The sequence below is a fragment of the Mustela nigripes genome, chromosome 10, assembly GCF_022355385.1.
Source record: "Mustela nigripes isolate SB6536 chromosome 10, MUSNIG.SB6536, whole genome shotgun sequence".
Taxonomy (NCBI): domain Eukaryota; kingdom Metazoa; phylum Chordata; class Mammalia; order Carnivora; family Mustelidae; genus Mustela; species Mustela nigripes.
The window spans coordinates 63,625,740-63,650,132 of record NC_081566.1 but is presented as its reverse complement, the minus strand read 5'-3'; the positions used below and the strand labels follow the sequence as shown (position 1 = coordinate 63,650,132).

General features: G+C 47.4%; 1 protein-coding gene and 1 long non-coding RNA gene across 3 annotated transcripts; one reads left to right on the top strand and one right to left on the bottom strand.

The window, feature by feature from the left end:
- Window positions 1-1,616: 1,616 nt before the first annotated feature.
- LOC132025811 (uncharacterized) lies at window positions 1,617-10,859 on the bottom strand. Of its 2 annotated transcripts, XR_009406699.1 has the most exons (6): window positions 10,202-10,859; window positions 9,230-9,411; window positions 4,028-5,666; window positions 3,624-3,759; window positions 2,484-2,614; window positions 1,617-2,405 (listed from the first exon to the last, which is right to left on the bottom strand). It is a non-coding gene; the product is annotated as an uncharacterized LOC132025811 (long non-coding RNA). The 2 variants fall into 2 exon arrangements; XR_009406698.1 differs by having other exon boundaries at window positions 9,230-10,859.
- Window positions 10,860-10,867: 8 nt separating this feature from the next.
- MNDA (myeloid cell nuclear differentiation antigen) lies at window positions 10,868-22,211 on the top strand. Its single transcript, XM_059413558.1, has 8 exons — window positions 10,868-11,038; window positions 11,153-11,286; window positions 15,513-15,797; window positions 16,896-17,044; window positions 17,497-17,664; window positions 18,644-19,066; window positions 20,453-20,641; window positions 21,899-22,211. The coding sequence occupies exons 3-8, from the start codon at window positions 15,533-15,535 to the stop codon at window positions 22,031-22,033; spliced, it is 1,329 nt and encodes a 442-aa protein (XP_059269541.1). The 5' UTR covers window positions 10,868-11,038; window positions 11,153-11,286; window positions 15,513-15,532; the 3' UTR covers window positions 22,034-22,211.
- The last annotated feature ends 2,182 nt before the right edge of the window (window positions 22,212-24,393 follow it).

The following is a 24,393-nucleotide window of genomic DNA, read 5'->3' as shown; positions in this document are numbered from 1 at the left end:
GCACGCGTCCTTTTTGGTGTCACCCTGTCTAGTTTCCCTGCCCTCGGAGCCCTGATTTCCACCGCTTTCTCCCCTACTCCCTGACAACCACTCTTGTTCCTGTGGCCACCCGTTCGCCTTTTCCAGAATGCCGCATAGTTGGAATTACTCCATTTGCGGTCTTTTCAGATTGGCTTCTCTTACTTAATAATGTGCAGTTAAGGGACCTCCATGTCTCTTCATGGCTTGAAGCTTGTTTCTCTGCAGCATTGAATAATGGTCCAAATGTCTGTGTGATGTGGGTTTGGATTAAGACAAGTGGGCTTCCTTCGTTTCTGTAGATGGTCTCAGAACATTCTCCTGCATTAGCTTTGGGAAAGCCTTCTCCTTCTAGCAGACCAGATGGTGGGTTACCACAATCCGTCGGCTGACTGCTGTCATTTACTTGACATCTCAGGGGTATGGAACTCCAGAGTGTACCCACTCTGGAAAGCACTGCAGAGCAAAGGGTCTGTCGGGCCCCCTAACTTTCCAGAAGCTCTGTGCTCTTCCAGACTTTCTGAGGCTTTAATAAGCCCATCACCCATTTGTACTGGCTAGGGCAGAAAGCACGCATACCATGAGTTTAATCACTGGGGTAATGCAGCCTAGTCCAAAGGCAGTAGTGTCCAGCCCCTTTCATAAATTTGAGTCAGGACGTATATTTATAATGAACTTCTATCTCTGTGAAGCTTCAGGTTTGCCAATTATTAAAAACTGGGTGAACGCTTAGGAACCGTTTAAACCAAAACAGTGTCCCAGAAGGCCCACCCCGATTCTAGAAGATCCCGTTGGGCACTAGCAAAAAGAGAAGCTTTTACCAAGCTCTCCTGCCATAGCTGGTCCGTGGACAGGAGCCTAGGGGAACGTAGCTAGGGGGCACACCGTTCCCATGTGATATGCTGAGCTTCATTCAAGGGCCTATAGGTTTCTAATGACCGACCTGTAAGTGAGCCGAAAAAGAAAATTCTAATGTTCAAACTCACTTCAGCCACTGGTATTTTTTTTAAGATTTTATTTATTTATTTGACAGAGATCACAAGCAGGCAGAGAGGCAGGCAGAGAGAGAGGAGGAAGCAGGCTCCCTGCTGAGCAAAGAGCCCAACGTGGGGCTCGATCCCAGGACCCTGGGAGCATGACCCAAGCTGAAGGCAGAGGCCTTAACCCCCTGAGCCGCCCAGGCGCCCGAGCCACTGATACTTTTAAGTCAAAAAAAGCAAAGAGGGATTACTTAACTTTCGTTTCTCTTGTGCAAGATTACTATTTACAGACAGGAAACTTCAGTCTCTCGGGCTGCTGAATAGAAACCTACAAGTTTGAGAGGTGGGGCCTCAAAATTGCTCCCTAAATACATACCTCTTTCCCCCTTAATGTTAGCACAGTGTGAGATGGATGTCAACGACCACCTCTTTGAGGGACTCTCACCACTGACATTTTTCCTTGTTATGTTTCAGAAAGCGTCATCTGCTCTGTCCTTCATGAGATTGTAACCTCGTAAAGTAGCCTTGGCAGAGCTTTTCTGTTTTGTTTTATTTTGTTTTCCCATTCAGACAAGACGGTGATACCTGCATATCCGAGGATCCAAGTGGAGGACGTAGCCGGGGAGGTGAGACCTGTGCGAATCTCTCTAGGAAAGCCCCAGGGTACCCAGTGGGCAACTACACCATCACCGTGGAGAACGAATTATGGGATTGTCTGGGAGGCAAAGGGATGTATCAGCCGTGTTCAGAAAAGTCAAAACTGATTCTAGTCCTTCCCTCTCTAGATGGCAAACAGACATCTTTCATTCTGCCACCCTGGGGCCTGAGCGACGGGAAATGCGTTCGGACTCGTGGAAATGTAACATTAATTGTCACACGTCTGCTGGCATAAGTGGGCATTTAGAGGAAAGCTTTGTTTTTGTCCCCTGGAGGTTGAGAAGGAAATCTGGTGACTGCTGTTGGGCCTGGCTAAAAGACAAGACAGTAGCGTGGGAAAATCATCATGAGCTAATATCCAGGAATCATGATACAACGCCGTATTGTGGGCATTAATACTAAGGGGCTAGCCCAATTTTAGAGTGCCCCTCAGGAGACAACCTCTCACCTCCACAAACACAGTTGCACCAAAATGTAGCTTCTTTACTTTTTCTCGAGTCTGTTTAATTTTGTTTTGAGTTTCATTCTACTACAAGGGACAGAGGCATTCTCAACCCTTTTTGGATGGTTCCTCCTTCACTGCGTCACAGACAACTTGCCCTGGTGCCAAGGGGTAAGGAAGAGAGAGTTTTAAACACATGACCCGGCTTGGGGGTACACGTTGACTTTGTGTGGCCTGGCACGTGGAGAACATTCTGTTACTATTCCATGTGTGCTTGCGAAGAGTTTACCAGCCTGGGATTCCACATCCTGTAAATTCAGATAAAGGTTCTTAAGCTTGTGACTTGTGTTGATCGAATCTAAGCCTAAATCTTCACTATTTTTTACCTTGTTCTTTCAGCAGTGGAGACGGTGAAACCACCCCTTCTGAGGGTGAGTGTGTCCATTTCTCATTGTCATTCTCTTGATTTCAGTGGTGTATTTTACAGATAGCTTGCCCATCTGTGCAAGTATATGTACTACGTGTGCACATGTGAAAATAAAGAAAAAATTACTGTATGGTTCTGTATTGAGTAAAATGATAACAAATTATATACATTTTTATTATTATATAAATACATAATTAAACTTTTGCTTTCTTGGGGATTGAATATTTCATCTATATGTAGTGAATTCCATCTGTACTGACATTTTTTTTCCCTAAAACCTTATTATAAGCTACACTACTAAACTGGCTTTCTTCAAGTTAAGCTTTGAATAATATCACTTTTTCTAAGTTTTTGTTAAGCAACTTAACGCTTTATGTGGATTTGGTCGCGGACATATAGGTGGATGTGTATTTAATCCAAATTGAAAACCCTTGTCTCTGAGCTGGGGAATTTGGTCTGTTTATGCACCTATTCTGTGAATATGTTTTAATTTGATTCTACCATCTTTGTTCATTTCAGTTTGCTTTCTTTTTCTCCCTTCTTACCAAGTTTCTTTTAACAATTTTTTATGTCTCTTCTCCTTAAAGACAAATGCCTTAAGCAAACTCTCATAGCCTCCGGCTCCTAACCTCCTGTTACTATGTGACAGACTTTCTGTTTTCTTCTCTGTGGTTCTGCCTGGGGTGTATTTTTGTAAGACTGCCGGTGCAGGCACATGTTCACTTACTTCCCTCGGGGCCCCCAGCGCTTCTTAGACTTACTCTTTTCTACTGAATAGCTGTTGCCAAAGGGTTGTCCATGTGGCTCTTTGCACTGCCCACTTGCAATTAATTAATTGCAAATTAATCCGAGATTAATTTTCATTGTGGAAAAACGCATCTCACATAAAATTCACCATCTTCACCACTGTTGAGTCTACTGCTCAGTAGTGTGGAGGGCATTGATAGGGTTGTGTGACCACTCCCAGACCTCTTTGCACCTTGCAAAACGGAAACTCTGTCCCTGACAAGCCGCAAGGTCCCCAGTCTCCCTCCCGCAGCTCCCAGCAAACACCAGAAACACTGCTTTCTGTCTCTGTGAATGGGAATGCTCTACGTACCTCATACAACCGCAATCATACAGTATTCGTCTTTTTGTGACTGTCATACTTCACTGAGCATAATGTCCTCAAAGTTTATCCAGGTTGATCAGGTGCCAGAATTTTCTTTCTTTCTTTTTTTTTTTTTTCCTTTCTCCTATAAATGATCACATTTATGTATTTATTTATTTTCATTCAAGTATCATAGTATACGGTGGTACAGCAGTTTCAGATGTACAAGAAAAAGGAGACTCTTAGATACAAAGAACAAAGTGGTGGTTGTCAGAGGGGAGATGGGAAGGGCGTGGGGGAGGTTGGGGGTGGGATGAGGAATGCACTGACCGTAATGAGAATTTCCTTCCTTTTTAAGGTGGAATTATTGATATTCCATTGCATCACACACCGCGCTTTATTAACCCACTCACCCGTTCACGGACACTTGCGTTGCTCCAATGTCTGGGTTCCTGCGAAGGCTGCTGGGATATCCAAGGTCTGTCGCTGTTCCTTTCGGATTCTGCTCTCACTTCTTTGTGGCTCTGAGCCTAGCACTGGAATTCCTGGATCGCAATGATTCTATTTCTAATTTCTACGAGGCTTCATATTCTCTGCATAATGGCTGCCTTGTTCTACATGTCCAGCCACAGTGCACAAGGGTTGTTGTGACTTGTCTGAATCCTGATGGTTCTTGCTGTTTTCTGTTTGGGAGCAGTGGTCCTGGCGGGCCTGTTGTGGTAGCTCACTGTGTTGACTTTCATTTCCATAAGGACTATTCAATGAGTATCAAGTATTAGGGCCCATTTTCTCCTATGATCATTGTCCATTCGTAGAGCGTTTTTGAAAAAAAGTCTATTCAAAGTCTTTGCCCATTTTTAAACCAGGTCGGTCACCTTGTTAGGGTATGGAGTTGACCACCCTCAGTTAGACAGAGAACACTCTCGACAATGCAAGTCACACAGTGAGGTTTATTTCCAGCTCGCTGGGGTCCAAGTATCCGCCCAGCGCAGCGGGTTTCAACAAGGACCCCGAGCACTCCAAGCCAAGGGTTGATGTAGCATTTTCAAGGCACTTCTTCACAGCTACATACATCTCTTGTGCCCCCCTTTGACAGTTTAACTTTGTTTAACCTTTTGCCACCCCAGCGTCACCCTGGCGCCCTCCTGGCGGTTAAGTGAGACTTAGGTTTAGAATAAGTGAGATTTAGGTTTAGAAGAAATTTAACTTTATTTACATTTCCTTCTGCCTCAGCCTCCTTCAGTTTTATGGTGGGGAGGGCGACCGTAGGCCTTGAGGAACTGAGCCATCTGTCTCTGGAAATTGGGCCATTCAAGAGATGGCCCTTTTTGTTGTAAATCACCGGGACATTTGCAAACCAAGGGAGACTCCGGTCTAGCAGGATTGTGACCTCTGCAAGTGAACTATTTGTTTTTCTTCAACATTTGGTCCCTGTGGTGGTATATGGTTAACTTGTTTCTTAGGTTTTAGCTACTTTCTCTTATCTCAAGTTATGGGCACCCTGTGGGCTGGTTAGGGACGCTCAGTCAAATGGCTTCCCGGTCCTCAGGGTGGCCATTCTGATGCTAACCCACTCTTACAGCGCAAGGTGCCGGCTTTGCTTTGCCAGGATGGCTGTGCTTATGTCAGGGCCAGACCCGAGGTGGGTACAGCCTTGCTTTTCTTGGCCTCCACACCTGGAGCTGGTTTCCAGGACTCGTTTTTAAGTCCCCCGGGGGAAGGGGAGCAGGGACAGTCTAGGGGTTAAACCACAAAGTTATTGTTGAACCTCAGGGGAAGCCTCTGGCTAAAATAAAAATATAAAATAGGTCCTTACAATCTGTGTTTCACTGATTAGTAGTGGTGTTTCTGCATTAATTCCTCACAGGCAGATACACAATTCACAAACAGTTTCTGTCTTTCCAAAGGAAAAGGTTTCCTTTTCACTCTGTTGCTCTCGTAGTTTGATGCACTCAAGTTTCTCATTTTGATGGGCTCCAAGTCACCTCTCTCTTCTGTTCCCGGTACACTGTGTATACCACAGCCTATCTGAAGATCAGTGAATCCTGGGCCCTGGAGAAAGTTTTATTCAGTTTCCTCCCCCCGCAAAAAATAACTCCTTTCTGCACTTATGCTCTCTGAAGGGGAGCATTTGTGTCACTGGTTTCTCTGGAAGAAGCACGATCGCTGTTTTATACAGAGAGGCCAATATTTTGAAGATGCTTCCCCATCTCCAGCTGCAGGGAAATACTGAGTTCCATCCCCAGATGTGCCCATTCAAAGATGGGCAGTTGAACTAAACAGACATTTTTCCAAGGGAGACATATTAATAACCAACAGGTACATGAGAAAATGCTCAACATCAGTCATCAGGGAATGCAAACCAAAAACTACAATGAGCTGTCCCCTCATGCCTGTTAGAATGGCCATTATCAAAGATATGAGAGATAATCATGCTGGCAAAGTTGTAGAAAAGGGAACCTTCGTGCACTGTCAGTAGAATGCAAACTGGTGTAGCCATGGTCAGAAACAGGATAGAGGTTCCTCAAAAAACTGAAAATGGAACTACTATATGACCCAGCAATCCGACTTCTGGGTATATATCCAAAGGGGACTACAGGATATCAAAGAGATATACGTCACCTCCATGTTTATTGGAGCATTATTCACAATAGGTAAAATATGGAAACAACGTACGTGTCCATCAGTGGTGTATGGATAAAGAAAATGCGATGTCTATGCACAGTAGAATATTAGTCAGCCATGAAGAAGGAAATCTTGCTATCTGTGACCACATGGATGGATGGATTTAGAAAGCATTAAGCTAAGCGAAATAATTCAGACAGAGGAAGACAAATGCTGGATGATCTCACTTCTATGTAGAATCCAAAAAAAAAAAAAGAAAGAAAGAAAGCTGAACTCACTGAAAGAGTAGAGTGTAGCTTACCAGGAGCTGGGTAGGTGCAGAGAAATGAGGAGATATTGGTCAAAGTCTCAAACTGGCAGGTATAAACTGAGCGGGTTCTGGGGGTGTGATACACAGCATCATGATTGCAGTCAACAACGCAGATCACATATTTGAGGGAGCAAACCTCGAATGTTCTCAGCACAAGCGAGGATGGCAATTAAGTGATATGAAGGAGGTATTAGATAAGGCTCAGGTCAATCCTTTTGCAACATGTAAGTGTATCAAATCAACACATATGCCTTAAAGGTACACAGCGTTATGTGTCTGTGACATGTCAATAAAGCTGAAAAGCAGTCGAGGCACAAGACGGCAAACAGTGCTGGGGAACATATCAGATGGCTGAAGCGGAGACAGAAACTCTTGTCACCCAGCTTGACACCCAAGAGCCTGAATCCTGGGAAGAAGGCCCAAGCACCAGAGCAGGGGCTGTTATGAAACACACCCCAAGAAAACCCAGACCAATCCCTGACATGAGTCTGAGTTTGAGTCATGACAAATAAGCAGGAGCAGGAAAACAGCGTGGGAGTTACACAAATCCACTTTAACTAAGGCTAAGCCAAGCTCTGACATGAGTCAGAAAAAGCAGGTTAGAGACAGGACAAAAAGAGAAGCTTGAGAATTACCTTGGCCAATTTATCAGAAATTTATAGCCACTCACAAAATGCATCTAATTAAAGCTTCCAATTAGAAAGCAAAACTTAATAGCATTAATACAGTATAAGATAAATCAACAATCATGGATACTTAAAAACTCTGACACAGTAACTGATAGAACAAGAAGAAAAACACCTTTCTGCTCACCAAAGTAAGACATAGGCAGGGACTTAAAGTGAGTCTCACTAAAACTCACCTCTGAAATCTTAAGAGCGTATTTCATGACCGCAACAAGACTAAATTAGAAATCAATATTACAATATCTAGAACATTTTCAACTTGCTTGAGATCATGTAGCACATTTCATAATAAGCCATTACTTAATGCCAAAGATGATCGGGGATGATAAAATCACACCCCTTAAGACCTAGGGAGCCAGGCAAAAGTAGTGCTAAGAGAAAAAAACATTACTTTTCAAGTGTTTTAATTTAAAAGAAGAGAGTACTAATCTAATTGATAGAAATTGACGTCTTCCAACATTAGGGGAAAAAAGGAGCAAAGCAAATGAGAAGTAGTATATAGAAGTAACAAAGCTATAAACAGAAGTCGATGCACAAATCTGATTTTGTATATTGTGAAACAGAGGTAAACAGACAAAACAAAGGAGTAAACAGCAAACAAACAGTAAAATAGACACAAAACACAACGAAAATTAATACAGCCAAGTGTTGGTTCTTACAAGATACTAATTCCTGTGCCGGATAACTTGGTAAACATGTAAATAGCTTGGTTGGCTCAGGAACAGGTTTTGTTCGGGCCCTGAAGTACCAGAGGTGGGGAGTTCCGATTGGACGGTGCTCGGCCCGATGCCCGCCACCCACCCTCCAGTTTTCTTCTCTGAAACTCCAGCTCGCTAGACCTTCATCTGGAGCCCCAGGTCTCGCTAGACCTTCATCTGGAGCCTCAGGTCTAAGACGGAATTTAAGGACCTGCCCGTTATTTCTCGGTGCGGATGCCCTCTCCCTGCTCTAGCTCCTCCCCTTAGGAGACCTCTCTGTCAGCAACACAGACAAAGGGCATCAACCTGGTGGTGACTCTTGCCTGAGGATTTTAAGGGGTCTTCTCAGTCAGCACTTGGGAAGAGGACTTGAGATGACAGGAGGTCACGCACATTTCCCAGACATTCCCACCCCCAATATTAAGAGTTCTTCCATCTCCCAGTGGGCTGGTATCATTACAAGGAAGCCTTGCAAATTCTGGAACACTGATCTTTCACTGGGTTGAGGGCCTGATAAATCAACGTGGAATTCTAGAATGACCCAAGTCACCAACTGCTGGACCACTGACTAGGAGTCAGGGCAAAGGTGCATCTGTTTTTCACTCTTTGGTTTGCCTTTTATCCTTCTAAGTGCACCGACGTGATGAGGGAGCAGAAAGCAAGCGGAGGACAGAGCACTAGCTACACCCCGCGACCACCCAGCCCCACCTTTGGATATGTGTGGCATGTCCCCACCCTTGGACACGTGTGCCATTCCTCAGACACTCCCAGCTGCCCTAAAGCTCAGGGAAGGGGGGGGGAACTGATTCACTAATGGAGATCACAGTCTAGCAAGACAGGAGGCTCCCTCCGTCTTCCTGATGTCTTACTCATTTACACATCAATAGGCTAAGTTTCAGAGACCCTTAACTCCATTTCCTAGAGCCCTAACATCACCCTCCCTTCCACAAGTGATGTGGGAAACTGAGGCAGAAGGAAAAGTAAACAAAGTTAAATTTCTTCCTGACCTGTAGCCTGCAGACAAGGACTAGAGACGGGAGAGGATAGAATGCTTCCACTGGGAAACTCCCAACCATCCCCACGTGATTGCTTTGCTAGACGGGAAAACTGCTTTAGCTTGCCAACAGCCAGGCCTCCAGTATCCTGAGGGTCTTGAACATTTCAAAGTCCTTTTGGACGCCTCCCTTTTTCCTTACCTCCCCCAACTCCCTAGTATATAATCCACCATTCCTCACAACCCCAGCGCAGGGCTCTTTCTGCCCAGGGGTCTGGTCCCTGTGCTTTAATAAAAATCACCTTTTTGCTCCAAAGATGTCTCAAGAATCCTTTGCTGGCTGCGGCTTCCAGAGCTTTTATGAAGATTGTGAACCTACATCATAAGGATGTAGGAGTCTTGTTCTGCCTTCCCTTTGGGCCAGTAGCCTGTGTGTTTTCACTGGAGAAACAATGGACGGCATCACCCCCACGGAAGTTAGTTTCTAGTACAGGGAAAAGAAAACATCCTGAATTATGGATATTCCTGTCCTCTGCCTCCTGGCCTCTGGTTTGGGGCCCTCTGACCTCCCCAGCATCCCTCCACTCCTCATGTTAATGATGAGGGAGCAAAGGCTGGCACCTGGCACCCCCTCTCCACGTGCTGCCCTCCCCTCCTCCCCTCGGTAATACAGGTGACATTCCTCAGGCACCCCTGACGGCCCTAAAAGAAAAACAAAGAGTTAACTTGCTGAGAGCACAGTCCTGCAAGACCTGAGTCTCCCTTGGCTTACAAATGTCCTAGAGATCTACAAACAAAGAAGTTACCTTATCAATAGCACAATTTCCAGAGGCAAATAACTCAGTTCCTCAAACCCTAATGTCATGCTCCCCACCATAAACAAAACTGAAGGAGGCTGAAGTAGAAGGGAACGTAAATACAGTTAAATCTCTTCTAAACCTAAATCTCACTAACAAAGACGCTTGATAGCAGGATTGTGACAGCCCACCAGGAATCTCCCAAGGATCTGGATGTTAATGGCCGGCCAAAAGACAACAACCGTCAAGCCCGAGGCCGGTATCCCCGCACCCGGTAGGGCCTCTTTAGCGTATGAAAGCTCCATTGAAGCCTCCCTTCCGCTCACCTTCCCCCAACCGCCACCTCTCACTACCCCTACCCGGGGCAGCAGCTCTTCCGGCCCACCGGTCCTTCCCCGAGCTTTAATAAACCACCATTTTGCTCTCAAGAATTCTTTCTTGATCATCGGCTCCAGACCTCAGCCCACCGAACCTCACCTAGGTTCTAGAACTTCATCATTAAGAGCACCCAGTGCGCCCACGTACGCAGAACCCAAGTCTGTCATCAAGAGTCCTGACAACACGCCAACGATATTCTGGGCACCAGCCAGAACCCCCTGATTCCGCCTGACTCACTCCTGCACATTCAAAGGTTTTCAAACCCAGACGGCAACACTCCTCCTTCGCAAACTTGGTTCCAATGAACTCAATCGGTTTTCTTCTCCCTTCATGTGCCCTGGTCTTTGGGACCCCTTTCGTTTCCCGGCCCCTTCCTCCTTGGAAGTCAGACGGTAGGTCACCAGCGCCCCACGTGCTGACGGCTCCTCTTATCCGACGTCTCAGGATGACAACTGTCCACACGGAATCCGTTGTCAGATACAGAAAAAAAACACTGTAGACAACAGTCTTTATTGAGCCCTCAACTCTTCTAGAAGCTTCTAGCCCTGCGAAATATCAAAGCAGTTATTGCTGCGATATGAGCCGGTTAGTCACTCTTGTTTACCCACGAAAAATCCCCCCCGGTCTCCTCCTGCCCGGGTTGCTATGTGAGCGGAGAGGAAGTTGGGTTGGTGACTCACTCTTCCTTCACGGTCTCAGTCTCACAGAACGGGCTCTGGTGTCTTCTGACCCACACCGAAGCCTGCCTGTTAAAAAAGTTATAATGTTGCAATTCCTTTTAGATATTTGTAAAAAAAAAAAAAAATACAATAAAACAAAATAAGTGATAATTTCCCTCAGATGAGGACGTTGTTGAGAAAGCCGCCCAGCCCCTCTGACAGGGCCACATGGGACTGAAGGCCTGGCTGGGAGGAGTCTCCGACTCCGCTGCGTTTCGTAATCTGCCTGGGGGGGGGGGGGCGAGCTCCGGGGAGGCAGCCGAGGCGGGCTCCTCTGTGACGCTCCCCGCTGCCATTGTCTCATCCCAGAAATTATTTTCTCCGCTTTCAGGAGTTTGCAGCACCCTCAAGTGCAGATTCTGAGAGCTTGGCCGATTTATCTTCTTCCTCGAGCCGAACAAATAGTGATTGCTACATCTCTGAGGAAGATCTCGGGATCTGGAATACAGGAGAATCCTCAGTGAGGTGAGTCCGGTCAGGCTTTGTGTAGAGGACCTGTGGGTCGTCCCTCCAGCTCAGGATCACCCGAGGCCAGCGAATGTTTGAAACTTTGGGGAGCGGGGAGGGACCGGCATCAAGTGTATTCTGCAAAGTGAAAATCTCAGAGCCTTCATCCTAATCCTCCCACTACCTGGGACAATAGGTATCTGGGCTGTTGCGGATTTTAGAATCCGTCCTGCGGGTGTTCACAGCGTGCGCTGATGTGGGGAAGCGGGCTTGGGCTTTCTTGCCTGGAGGGGGCCCAGGGAACTTGCTGGCTATGGTGGGCGCTGGGGTAGGGCACATGGGTGTGGTATGAAAAAAGTATTAGGCAATGATATGAAGCAAGAAAACACGTCTGGACACAAACTATATTCTGTGGTATTATCCCAGTTTCACAAAAGAGAAAACACACACACACACACACACACACACACACACAGAGCACAGAACGTTTCTCAAGTTCATGGGCACGCTCACTCAAGCACATGGCGCCCTAGCCTGTGCTGTGGGTCTGCTCTTCCAGGGGTGGCGGACAGGCAGGCTCCCGGGGCTCCTCTGATGCAGAGGCAAATGGTCAAGTTTGTGGAAATGGTGGAGTTTTTTGAAAACAGGAGGTTGGAGACAAATCTGTAGCCACATTTCGGAAGATGCTTTGGTCGTTCTGTAGGGCTCAGTACACAGACATTTCATGTACATTGGAGACAAATGTAACATCTTAAATACAAGTTTCGGAATTTCCTAAGTGTTAGATCAGCTTTTTTTTTAAGCTGAGCAGTGTTGGTCAACTTCTCTAAGTATTTTCTGATTTTTTTTCTTGCTTTGTTCAGTCACTAACATATGCTAGAATCAAACTAGAATCAAGATTTTGTCCATTTCTTCCTTGTAGTTCTCTCAATTGTTAACACGTGTATATGGATATATGGTGAGAAATATGCTCTGTGACACTATTTATAATATGAACAATAGAAGCTCATAATAAAAAATGTATATTATGACTGTTGGACCAATACGCAGTTAAAACTGCTCTGTCTTTCTGAAAGGTAGAGCCTTTGTTGGGCCCTAGAACTCCGGTTCTGATTGAAATCTTCGTCGTAAGGTCTGTTGAAGGCTGTACTGACAGACTGATTGCTGTCTTGAATGTTTCCACCTACAGCTTCTAGCAGCAACTTTTTAATAAACTTTTAGTTAGTTTTTGTCCATGACACACACGTAGATTTTTTTTAAACCCGTTTAGACATGTTGCCTTTTAGTGGTCTTATCACTTGATGTGCATCAGGTGAATTGCTGTGTGTTGACTAACTTGTAACACGCATCTGTACTGTTCATCCTGTGCTTGCTGCTTCTTCGCAATACTTTAAAATTTGTATCTTCGACCTCGCCTAACAGGCCATAGCGGTGTGGGCACACATCCTGTTCCTATCTACCCCACCATGCTGATCTACTTCCTGTTTTGTTTCTCTTCGGTTGGGGCCTTATTTATTTTTAAAATATTGGAAGAGCCTACCAAGGTCTTGTTCTCTCTTTTTAGTTGGTAGCTTTTTTTTTTTTTTTCCCCCTGACCTCATGTATTTTCTTGGGGGAACACTTTCCAAAACACTGCTTGCTTGGCGTCTTCTTGTTCCAAGTCTTCTATCTATTGTGTGGGTCAGTATCACAGATTCATCTTGTTGTGTTGCATTTCAGTGCCATTGGACCCAGACACAGAATTCTGGTTTCAAAATTATTTTTTTCTTCAGTGTATGTTGGCAACACCTCTCTGAAACATCTGGGTTCACATATGTTTTGAAATTTGGAATTTGAGTGGCCTAGGAAGGGCGTCTGGGGCCCATACCACATCTCAGGGATTTTGTAGTAAGACCTGAGTCCTGGCTCTCAGCCCACAGGCGCCGCCAGTTGTAGGGCAATGCTGCGGGAAACAGGGACAAAAAGAAATGTATGTAGATACGATTAAATGTGCTTGTAGCCTGCAGCCCGTTGAGCAGGACTTGAGGCCAGCAGAAGATAACCTTCCTCCAGGAAGCTCCTAGCTGTCTGGGTTTTTGTTTTTGCTTTTGTTGTTTAAGCTCCTTGCTGTCTCAGTGGTAATGCTTTGCCAGAGGGAAAAACAACCTTAGTTAGGCTGAAGCTAAGCCTTCAGTAGCCTGTGCCTCTTCTTTAGCATATGAAAGTCCTTTTCAAACTTCCCTTATCTTTACTTCCCACAAACCCCAAGTCTGCCTTCAGTCACCCCTCAACCCCAGTGCAGCAGCAGCTCTTTCTGCCCCTGAGTCCTCCTGGCCCCAGGCTTTAATAAAACCGCCTTTTTGCACCAAAGATGTCTCAAAAATTCTTTCTTGGCCCTCGGCTGCAGGCCCCAACAATGCTGCTCAAAACCACATCAGCTGGACATGTGAGCACCTGCTTTAAGGTGGAATTTTTTAAAAAGAAAAAAAAAAAATCTACATAGGCTCCTGAGATCTCACATCAGATATTTTTCTAACAAATTTTGTCATCAAATCGACATGTACCCACACAACTTTTTGTCTTCACAATTTGGGGAAATTTCAAAAGTGTGGATTTAGAATTTGGGTGAAATACGATATGTAGGTACTCCATGCCAGTTTGCTGTTGAAAATGTGATTCTGAAACTTTGTAAATGATCCACTCTTTTTCTCTGGATGTCAAATATTTCTTGATATTTTGGATATTTTTCAGTTTCCCTACATTATGTCCTGATGTGGGTTTTTCCTGTCCTTTCCTATTTGGCTCTCTGCTGGTCAGTTCCTCAAGGATGTTCATGTTATTTTAATCCCAAGAAGTATATCTCATTATTTCTTTAAATATTTTCTCCTTTTCATTTTATATTTTATTCTTTTAACAAGTAACAGCATGTGGGTGTGGACACTTCGACCTTGTACCCTGAGAGGTCCCACATGCATTTTCTATCTTCTGTTTCTGAATCCATTCTGTCTGCTTGTGGGACAGGCTTCAGTCTCATCGTACAGGTCGCTCACTCACATCCGAGTCTGTCTGTTGAGGTATGTGGTCGCATGATTATGATCTAGGAGCTAAGTCTTCTGAACTCCTAAGTCTAAGCTGTTAACAATCAGAGCCATGTGTTGAGGGAAGATATGAGAGGAAAAAATAATGACAAAAGCGGCATTTTTCACACGTAGTGATTTTCATAAGCTGAGTTAGATTCTGAGTTTAGGACACGATGTAAAAATATCCAACATAAGAATACAATTGGATTCAGGCTGAACATGTCTGCACATGCACATAACTTGGCAGAATTTGAAGATGCATTATACTAGTTTCGTGAAGACCATATATTCTCTAGATTTACTTTTCAGGAAAAAAAAGAAGAAGAAGAAACCAAGAAAAGGTAAGAAGTACATTTCATGCAGACAGCCTGACAATGAAAATGCCATGCAAATTTCTTGAGCTTAAATATGAAAAATGGAAAGGGGAGAAGTCAGGAAGACACAGTATTCAAGGCCTCCAACCCGTGCTAAAGATCAAGGAGTACTTCCCAAAGAAAACAGAGAACTACTGAAGGATTTCAAGATGGCTAGAAGTGTAGGGTATGGAGAGATAACTGAATAGACAAAGTAGCCCGAAAGGAAGAAATTCAAGCAACTCTTACGTAATTCTGGCCAATCAGGGCTGTGATTCTGCACAAGAGAGCCGGGGGCCAGGGCACAGAAAACATGGGGCACATGGCCCGAGCCTCAGGGAGAGAGGATGTGAGAAGGTATGACTAAGGGAGAGCCAGGTGCGCTGGGCAGGCACCCAGTGGGGAGTGGGGGGGCGGGGAGACGGTCACTGGGAGTGAGAGGCTGCAGAGTCAGGAGCCAGCAGGCCCACATCCAGGGGCCCACTGCAGCCCCAACAGGGGATGGCAGGAGGCCGTGGGGACTCCGACCCCCGACAGCTCACACTCCACACAGGGCATCAACTGCCTCTTTCCAGACCTCCTGCCACCACACCCACCCCCAACCCCACCCAACTCAACTATCATTACTAAAAGGAAAGAATTTCTTAGAAGTCCCGAATGTAGCAGTTCTCAACCCAGTTCCCACAGTGACACACCTGGAAATTAAGTTCCTCTTTGTCACACACACTGAAGGACAACACCTTGGCATGGGTGCCTCCCTCACACAGACACAACCGAACTTTTAAACCATCCGGATGAAGGTATAACACCGGATGGTACTTGTCTCTTTCAGGCTCAGCCGCACCCGGAGCGATGGGGAGTGACTACAAGAGGATTATTCTGCTGAAGGGGCTGGAGGCCATCAACGAGTACCAGTTCAGCATCGTCAAGTCCCTGCTGGCCCGCGATCTGGGACTCACCGCCAACATGCAAGAAGAGTATAATAAGGTCAGGATTGCTGACCTGATGGAAAAGAAGTTCCCAGGACCTGCCTGCGTGGACAAGCTAATAGACCTATTCAAGGACATGCCACCACTTAAGGACATTGTTAAGCAACTCAGAAATGAGAAGATGAAAGGTAATAAGGAAGAGTGCACACCGACTGCTCCCCCCGGGCCCCCTTCCCCAAACTGAGTAGAAGAGTACTTGGTTGGGGCTGGCATACCCTTTCCTAGGGCATGACTCACGGCTGGGACCACACAGGGCGCAGGGACCAACATGCTGACAGCCCTGGGTGTCCCCTTTCCTGGGATCTGCCCTGGAGGGTGTGTTGGGACAAGAATGAAAGATAGAGGGAGTGCATGAGAGCGCGAGGCTTCCCGTGCCTTGGAAATGTTAGCAAATCACAAAATAATCACTAATTTTAAAATAATTACATTCGACCAATGAATGTGCCTTTTTTTTTTTTTTAAAGATTTTTATTTATTTGACAGAGATCACAAGTAGGCAGAGAGGCAGGCAGAGAGAGGGGGGGGGAGCAGGCTCCCTGCCAAGCAGAGAGCTGATGTGGGGCTCGATCCCAGGACCTTGAGATCATGATCTGAGCCAAAGGCAGAGGTTTTAACCCACTGAGCCACCCAGATGCCCCTGAATGTGCCTCTTCTACTAACACTGTTTGCCACGTGATCATCTCCCCTCTGGTAACAAGGGTGCAGTGTTCTTAACATAAAACCTACTTCTCAGGGAGATGGACTACTTGCCTCTGGTAGGCAACACAGTGAAACAAAATTAAAAAAAAAAAAAAAATCCAAAGGCCGATGTCACCATTTTGTCACCTCACCAACCTGTACCTTATGTCCTTTCATTGGTTTCTGCTATTGTAATAGATCCTTTGAAGAACAGGACCAAGCAGTGAGTGTGTGAAGACCTTGGATTTTTAAGGAAATGATGGGAGAAGGGGCCTGGGAACGGGTGGGCTGGAGGCACCTGGGAAGCCGGAGGATGGGGAGGACGTGCTCAGCGCATGGGGAGCGAGTTCGGAGTTCGGAAGCCACCACGGAGCAGGACACAGTCCCCGGCCTGCGGTGGGGCCGTCGGTCCCCCAGGGCCAGGCTGGCTCCGGCAGGGCAGGCGCACACTCCAGGGTACCTAGATCCCAAGCGGGAGCTGAGAGGACTTGGCTTTGAAACTGCCCCCGCTCCCGGTTCAGCGCGTCCTCCTTGTTTTTGTAAATCAGTCGCAAAGAAAACGAAAACAGAAGAAACTCCCAAGAAGAAGCAGCAGCAGCAGGGCGGAGCGGGCGCCGCGCCAGCCGCCGCCACCACGAGCAGCAGGAGCAGCAGCGCTCTGATGGGCGGGACCCAGGAGGCGACCGCTGCGGCCCAGGTAAGCGGGAGGAGGACCAGGGGCCTCCGGGCCCAGGCGGGGGCTCTGCCACAGGACTCCCCAGTTTCCTAGCAGCGCCGATTTGCCCAGTGGAGGCCTTGTGGGCCACGTGCTTAGTGCCTCGTGCCCGGCCAAGGGAGGCACATAAATGTGATGGCGTCGCCTCGTCTGTGCAGATGTTCTGGAGTCTGGAGCTCTCCCCATCCCGACTCGGGGGCGGCCCCAGGAGCGACCCGTCTGCATCCGTGAGCATCGCCCTCCCGGGCTGTCCGCTCTGCCCGCCCTCACCCGCCCTCACCTGTGGCCTGTCACTCTAGGTGACAGCCGGGGACGCCTGGCGTTTCTCCGGACGCCACGCTCCCTGTGAGAAGAATCTGCAGCAAAGTAACGAAACTGTGTTGTGCTTCTTTTAATCCTGAAAACCGCTAACAGGAGCATTAAACTACTTTCAGAAAAGAAAAACTGCCGCCAGAGGGACGGCCGCGAGCAAAAAGAATAAGGTGGCCCCGCCGCAGACTGGGCCGGCCTGCGGTCTGGGGGGCAGCACGTCCGCAGCGGCCGCCTGGCTTCCACCGCCCCCGGCCCCCGCGGCCGCTCCGGTCTTCCCCGCGCTTCCCCAGGTACCGCTCCCCGCTTCTCCTTGCCAAGTCTTCCCGCACCCGGGAGCCGCCGCCGCGGCCGCCGCAGGCATCCCAGCTCGCTTGGGCCAAGGGGCTCCCCGTGCTGTGGGTGGGTGGGTCACAGGAGGAGAAGCCACAGCCGCAGAAAGGATGGTGGCAGTCGCCGCGGGGCCTACCCCGGGCCAGACCAGTCTAAGTACGTCGCGGCTGTGGGGGTGAATGGTTGGGCTCCGTGTGCCACGAACCCAAGACCCAGCCTAGCCCGCCGTACTCACGGCCAGACAGGTGGTTTCCTCTTCATGACCTGATTCGCCGGCTCCTCATGCAGACCAGGACACAGGGAGCAAGGGGTCTAGAGGGGAACACGGCTGTCTTCCTGTTGTCACCCAGGACTGCTGTGGACTCATGGTTCCAGCCCATATCCCCCCCGGAGCCATGGAGAATGGGGACCTGGGAGCCCCTAACAGCCCTGTTTCTCGAGCGGGGATGACATGAGCTGGACCCTCAGCAGGGCCCCAGATACACCGAGAACCTGGAATCTCCATGGCTTCTGTGGACGTCAGTTCCCCCCTCCAGGGCTGTCCCTGTTGTCTGTTCTTCACACTTTGTTTTCTTGAGTCGTTGAACACTAAATGGGTGGGGGATAGATTTGAATAAAATACTTGAATCTTCCTTCTGGGCGAGGCTCCCCGATTCCATGAGGATCAGGCTTTCATTCAGAAAGATTCTGTCGAAATGCGGGTGTTCGGGCTCCTGGGCTGCTGTCTGCTACCTCGTACATCTGTTAGAGAAGCCACCGGCTTGTCAGCTTTTCCTTTCTGTCAGGCAGTTCCCTTCTAGCTTGGCTCCAGCTCCAAATACCTTTGAGGGTCGCTGCGGTCCCCCGGCTACCATGAAGGCTTTGCATGTGAGAAAGTGACCTGCTTGGAATTCCCTGCCCAGACATATAAGTCTGTTTCCCTGTTTCTCTCCAACACAGAGCCAGACGGTGAAGGCCCCACATCAGGCTGCTCCTAGAGGACGTGTCCTTCAGCAGGGCCCTCTGACGGTCCTGGTACTGAAGGCAATGGAGCCATTCGAATACGAGTCCCCGGAAGAGGGCAAAACCAGAATGTTTCATGCTACGGTGGCCACTCCCACTCAGTTTTTCCATGTGAAGGTTTTGAACAGCAGCCTGAAGGAGAAATTCACAAAAGAGAATATCATTACTATATTAGATTACTACGAGTGCAGAGGAATCCTGGAGATCAACAAAACCTCATCCGTGTACCAAGCGGACCCTTCCCAGTTGATCGTGGTCCCAAACAGCATCATCAAAAGAGCAAGTGAAACCCCCAAGATCGATAATCTTTATAAGCAAGCATCAGGAACATTTGTGTATGGATTATTTCTGCTGCATGAGGTAAATCCCTTAAAATGTTTTTTTTCCTCTCCATCCGTACCTGAAATTGAGTGTTTTCACTGGCCAGGTTCTGCCCATGGACCCGGGGATGGAGCCTGGCTCCGGCCTGTGACCCGACTGCAGATAGGAGGTCGAGTGTGCCCCATGACAGGAAACAGGACGAGGAGCCTGCTCGTCTGCTAACCGAGATACCTTCATGCAAATTCTTTGAAAAGGAGTCCCTAGAAACCTTGTCATTTTACCAGTAGTAATTATTTTAACCCTCCATGAGCAAGGACAGCACAGGGTATAAATCATAATTATATCGCTGAGCTCCTCCATGACTGTATAAATCTTTTTTTTTTCTTTTTCTTTTTACTTTGAATAACAGACTGCCCTAACCAAGATTAATTCTGGCTGTAACACACATTCAGAGCGATAAATATTATTGGCTTCTATTCTCCTGAACGGGGATACTTTCAACATGTAGGCAGATAATATAATCATTCAAGGCTGTGCCCCCTAGCCTGTTTATTATAATACATTATTTATAAAGAGTTGAAGACGAAGCGTTCATATTGCATGATATTTGGAAGACGTGGCAGTCTAATTCCATTATTTCCCCAAAAGGCGGAGGGATGGCTGGAGAGTTTTACTGCTATGGCATGTCCCTGAGGACTAGTTGATGTGATGCATTCAGTAATCCCCAAACTGTTCCGAACTCCCCTGGTATCCCAGAGGATCTCATACGATCTTACATGCTTCATGATCCTAAATGCCTCTCTTCCGAGATGGCCCCTTAGTTTACTCCCATTCCTGTCTTACACTGTCTTTAAGAGACCAGAGAAATGCATTTAGAGAATTGAGAAGTTATAACTTAAGAAAGTGAGAAGCCATAGACCGTGAACTGTGTAGGATCCTGGTCAGTGGAGATAAGATTTGGAGAAGAGTGGGTACAGGAAGAAGGTTCAAAAAGAGAGTGAGGTACTGGAAACTTACTTGTTATATCAGTTTCTTATAACCGACTGAACGAATAGTCATGGTCGTGTCGGTTCCTTTCTGCCTAAGGACAGGAGCTAAAGGAGCCCGCCAGAGTTCAGCTCCTCTGATTCCAGTTACCTTAAGCAATCAACGCTTCCCTTGTGGTGAAGCAGCAGAAAATAGGAAGAAACCTCATTGTTCTAGAATTGCAGAAAGAAAATAGCTAGAATGAGAAAGGGGAAGAACAGACAAAAGCAGGATAATCAAAGGCAAGTTCCCCCGAGAAGCCCTTGCCGCAGCGGTGTGTGCGTCGCGTCTGTGATTGCTTCCTCAGGTCCAGCATTTCCTGAGCCACCAGGTGCCGCCTCGTCCACGTGGAAATCACTGCAATGACCTCAGACTCTGAACACTGCGTTTCTGTTACAGAAAAAAGTGAATCGGAAGACGACAGTGTACGAGATCCAGGATAACACAGGAACGATGGAGGTCGTGGGGACCGAGAGGTGGCACGACATCAAGTGTGAGAGAGGAGACAAGCTTCGACTCTTCTGCTTCCAGCTGAAGATGATGGATCAGAAGCTGAAACTCACGTGTGGGACTCACAGCTTCATCCAGGTGGGATCGGGACAGAGGAATGTTAGTTTGCCAAAAGAGGCAAATAATTTTGTTCAGGTTTTGAGGGCGCCAGGTTCCTGTTTTCAGACACGTAGGGTCCAGCAGGTGGGGGGGAGAACACAGCCATACCTTGCATTCATTTTAAGTGGAGGATTTTTAAAAGGCTGCGAGGAAATGACATTCACATAGAGTTCAAAAAGATAGGACGCTTAAGCTAAACAAGGAAATATTTGAAGACGTTAGGAAGGCAGGGAGGCAACTTCTCATAATGGTTGAGAGCAGAGCTTTGAACAGGATGGACGTGATTAGCGTCCTGGCTTCAGGAGTCACCACTTGCCCGACGCTGGAGAAGGAGCTTGGGGTTCTCTGCAAGGGTCACAGTTTCTGCGTCATAGGGTTGATGTAAGACCGTACATGGTTAGGGGAGACCATACACATCTGACTGCCCTACACAAAAATGGAAATCCGTCTGCACCAGGTAGTTTTCCCCAGCAAAGTAGGCACTGGAAAGAGTTCTAGGCAAAGGCCATGATGGACGCATATCCTCCAAACTGAGAGACAACACAGTTTCCGTACAACAGAAATGCCATGCATGATGTGGAGACAGTGGCAAGATGAGGCCAGGGGGGGGAGAACGGGTCAGGAAGCAGATGGGGTCTTTCTTTTTTGAGAAATAAACGGAAATGGAACATTCATTGTGAAAGTAAGTAACCACTTGAAAAATTTCATGCAGAAGAATGCCTGATGACTTTGACATTGTAGCACAAAGTACTCTAGTAATTCTCTGGAGAGATGCATTAGGGAGAGGCCGGGTTTGGCGGCAGGGACAGCAAGCAGCAGCAGCACTTGCCAGTTTAAGGATAATTCTTAAAGTCATGGGTGCGACTTATTGCACAAGAGAAATAATACTATGATAAGTGTATATTCATATGAATAAGTATATATTCATATGAATAAGAAACCACCTGGCTGAGGGCTCACTGTGTGCTGGGAACTGAGACAGTGACGAAGACACAGCCGTACTAACCGTTTCATTGATAGAGACCCTGACAGATGTCATTATCATTGAAAGGAAGACAACAGCCCTCCTTGGTACAGTGCAGGACTCAGGAGAGAGAGAGAAGGAGCCTCCAAGGGGATGGGGGATGGACGGAGCCATTGACAGAGCCGGAGACCCAGTGCCTGTGGGAGGAAGAGCTGCACACCTTTGCAGCAGCCCCTAGGGTCTCACCACGTCTTTCTCCTCTCTCCTCTAAGGTCGTCAAGGCTAAGAAAAGCAAGAAGGATCCAGTCAATTTTGGTGTAAAGGTGGAATTTGATATGATGAACTCGCCTCTGGATCAGTTCATGGGTTTTAACAGTGGTCTGGTCAAGACTGAGGATTTCTATTAAAGAGAGATGCAGCAGGAGTAGCCCAGCACATTAAGGGCTTTTTATATCTGCGTTGTAGATTATATTTCTTTATTTTCATAAAATTTACTTATATTTTTCTGTATTTTCTAAGAATATTACATTTCGTATCTAACACAGTTATAGTGTAAAAAAAAATAAAACTTCCTTTTACAAAGGGCATCGTCTGCCGAAGTCTCTCTAAACCAGCAGTGAGCTGTGTGACGGTGGTGGGTCTGTGTGCTGTGAGCCACTGGGGGTAGCGGGGTGGCTCTGGACCTCACCAACATGGGGTCTGCGTGCAGACGGTGGCTTCCAGAGGGCGAGGCCCTCACTGGGGTCACCTCAGGTGGCGCAGGTTGGTCCCACAGCCTATCTGAAGATCAGTGAATCCTGGGCCCTGGAGAAAAGTTTAGTCTGTTTCCTCCCCCCACAAAAAATAACTCCTTTCTGCACTTATGCTCTCTGAAGGGGAGCATCTGTGTCGCTGGTTTCTCTGGAAGAAGCATGATCGCTGTTTTACACAGAGAGGCCAATATTTTCAAGACGCTTCCCCCTCTCCAGCCGCGGTGACGTGCCGGGTCCCCCCCCCCCCCCCCCCCCCCCCCCCCCCCCCCCCCCCCCCCCCCCCCCCCCCCCCCCGCTCTGGGGACACACCACGCTATCTCCCTTCAGTGGTGGTTTCTTAATTCTCACATTTTAGGTGTGTGGATTCCAGACCATGTGACCCAAGGAGGGACATGAAAAGAACAAAAAGTTATAAAATAGTGACAGGCATCTACTCGAAGTGCCGGCACATATCACCTAAAGAAATTAAATTCCTAAAATCCATATATAATAAGTACGCAGTTGACTCGGGTTCAGGGGATTGCCGAGAAGCCTACCCCCCAGAAGCAACAGCGTGACTCTATCCTGGGATGGGGTGAGAGAAAGCAGACTCAGGTAAGTACCCCAGAGGCCCCGGGGGGGCGGGGCTTACCTGGGAGGGGTTCCTGACCGCAGCCAGGGAGCAGGTGTCCGAGCTGAGCCTGGGAGCCACGCCGGCCACTCGGTAAACATCACTTTGCGTGGCACCTACACAGCTGGCATCCGGAGAGACGAGAGCTCCGCATAGGGGGCCTCACTGACTGGCTGAGCCCTGGTTGCCCTCACTGGGGCTGGGATCAGGGGAGGCCCAGCAGCTGCTGTGGGGTTGAGCCCAGAGCAGAAGGATGACACAGTGCTGGCTGGTGAGTGTTACCCCAGTAAGACTTATCTTTCCAATCTGGGCAACCAACTGACCAGACAAGGAGGCTGCACATTAGGGGTAAGCAGCAGAGTGGACAGCTCCAGACCCATCCTGCCAAGACTGAAACCAAGCCTCAACCTGACTGAATAGGTCTTTCCACTGGACCCTTTCTGAGGTCCTTAATGTTCCTCTCTACTCTACTTTTTTTTTTTTAAAGATCTGTATGTTTTGGAGAGAAAACGGGTGTGGGGGAGCAGTGCAGAGAGGCAGGTGGAGATGGAGAGAGAATCTCGAGCAGACCCCTCACTGACTTTGGAGCCTTATTCAGGGCTCAATATCATGACCCTGAGATCATAACCTGAGCTCAAATCAAGGGTCAGACGCTTAACGCACTGAGCTACCAGATAGCCCTATTCCTCTCTACTCTTACGACTGGCCCAGTGCATCCTCATAAGGAATACTAAAGTCTGTGATAAAGAATCATGAAAACCCACAGATTTTTGTAGGACTCATGCCGATCGCCCTTGATTTCTGCTGACTTATCCACACTCTAGTAAAGTAAAACATTTTGCAAATACTACTTCGTCTTCTCTTCCATGTCATGAGCCTGAATTAACACAATCCATTTCTTCCTTCAGATGACTGCAATCTCTGTGATTAGCTGTCATGTGGGGACCCTATTTCCAGTTGTGACCTGATCCCTGTAGCCCAGATAACAGCTTACTACAATACCCACTCCCAGTGGGTTCCGTTCACTTGACTTCTTGGCTTACAGTTCACCAAAGTGCATTCCTTATCCCTGACAGAGAAGTAAAGTGTTTATCAGAGCCTCCGCCCTCTCACAAGCTCAGTGCTCTTTGGGAATATGAAAGCTTTATTGTTGTGGTCATATGAAGCTCATTACTCACTTGTGTTTTCTGTGTGTAATTGAGAAAAGCAAGGCTAATAATAAAATTCAATCACTGAAGTAATGGATCCTAGGCATAGTCAAGAAGGCATCCACTGAAAAAGACATTTATAAATATTCCAGGAGGGTTCACATGTTCTTGGTGCTGTGCCTCTGTTAGTTTCCAGGAATGCCAGCTGTTAATAATTAGGAGAATGTGTCACACATTACTGAAACCTCAAGGAGTTC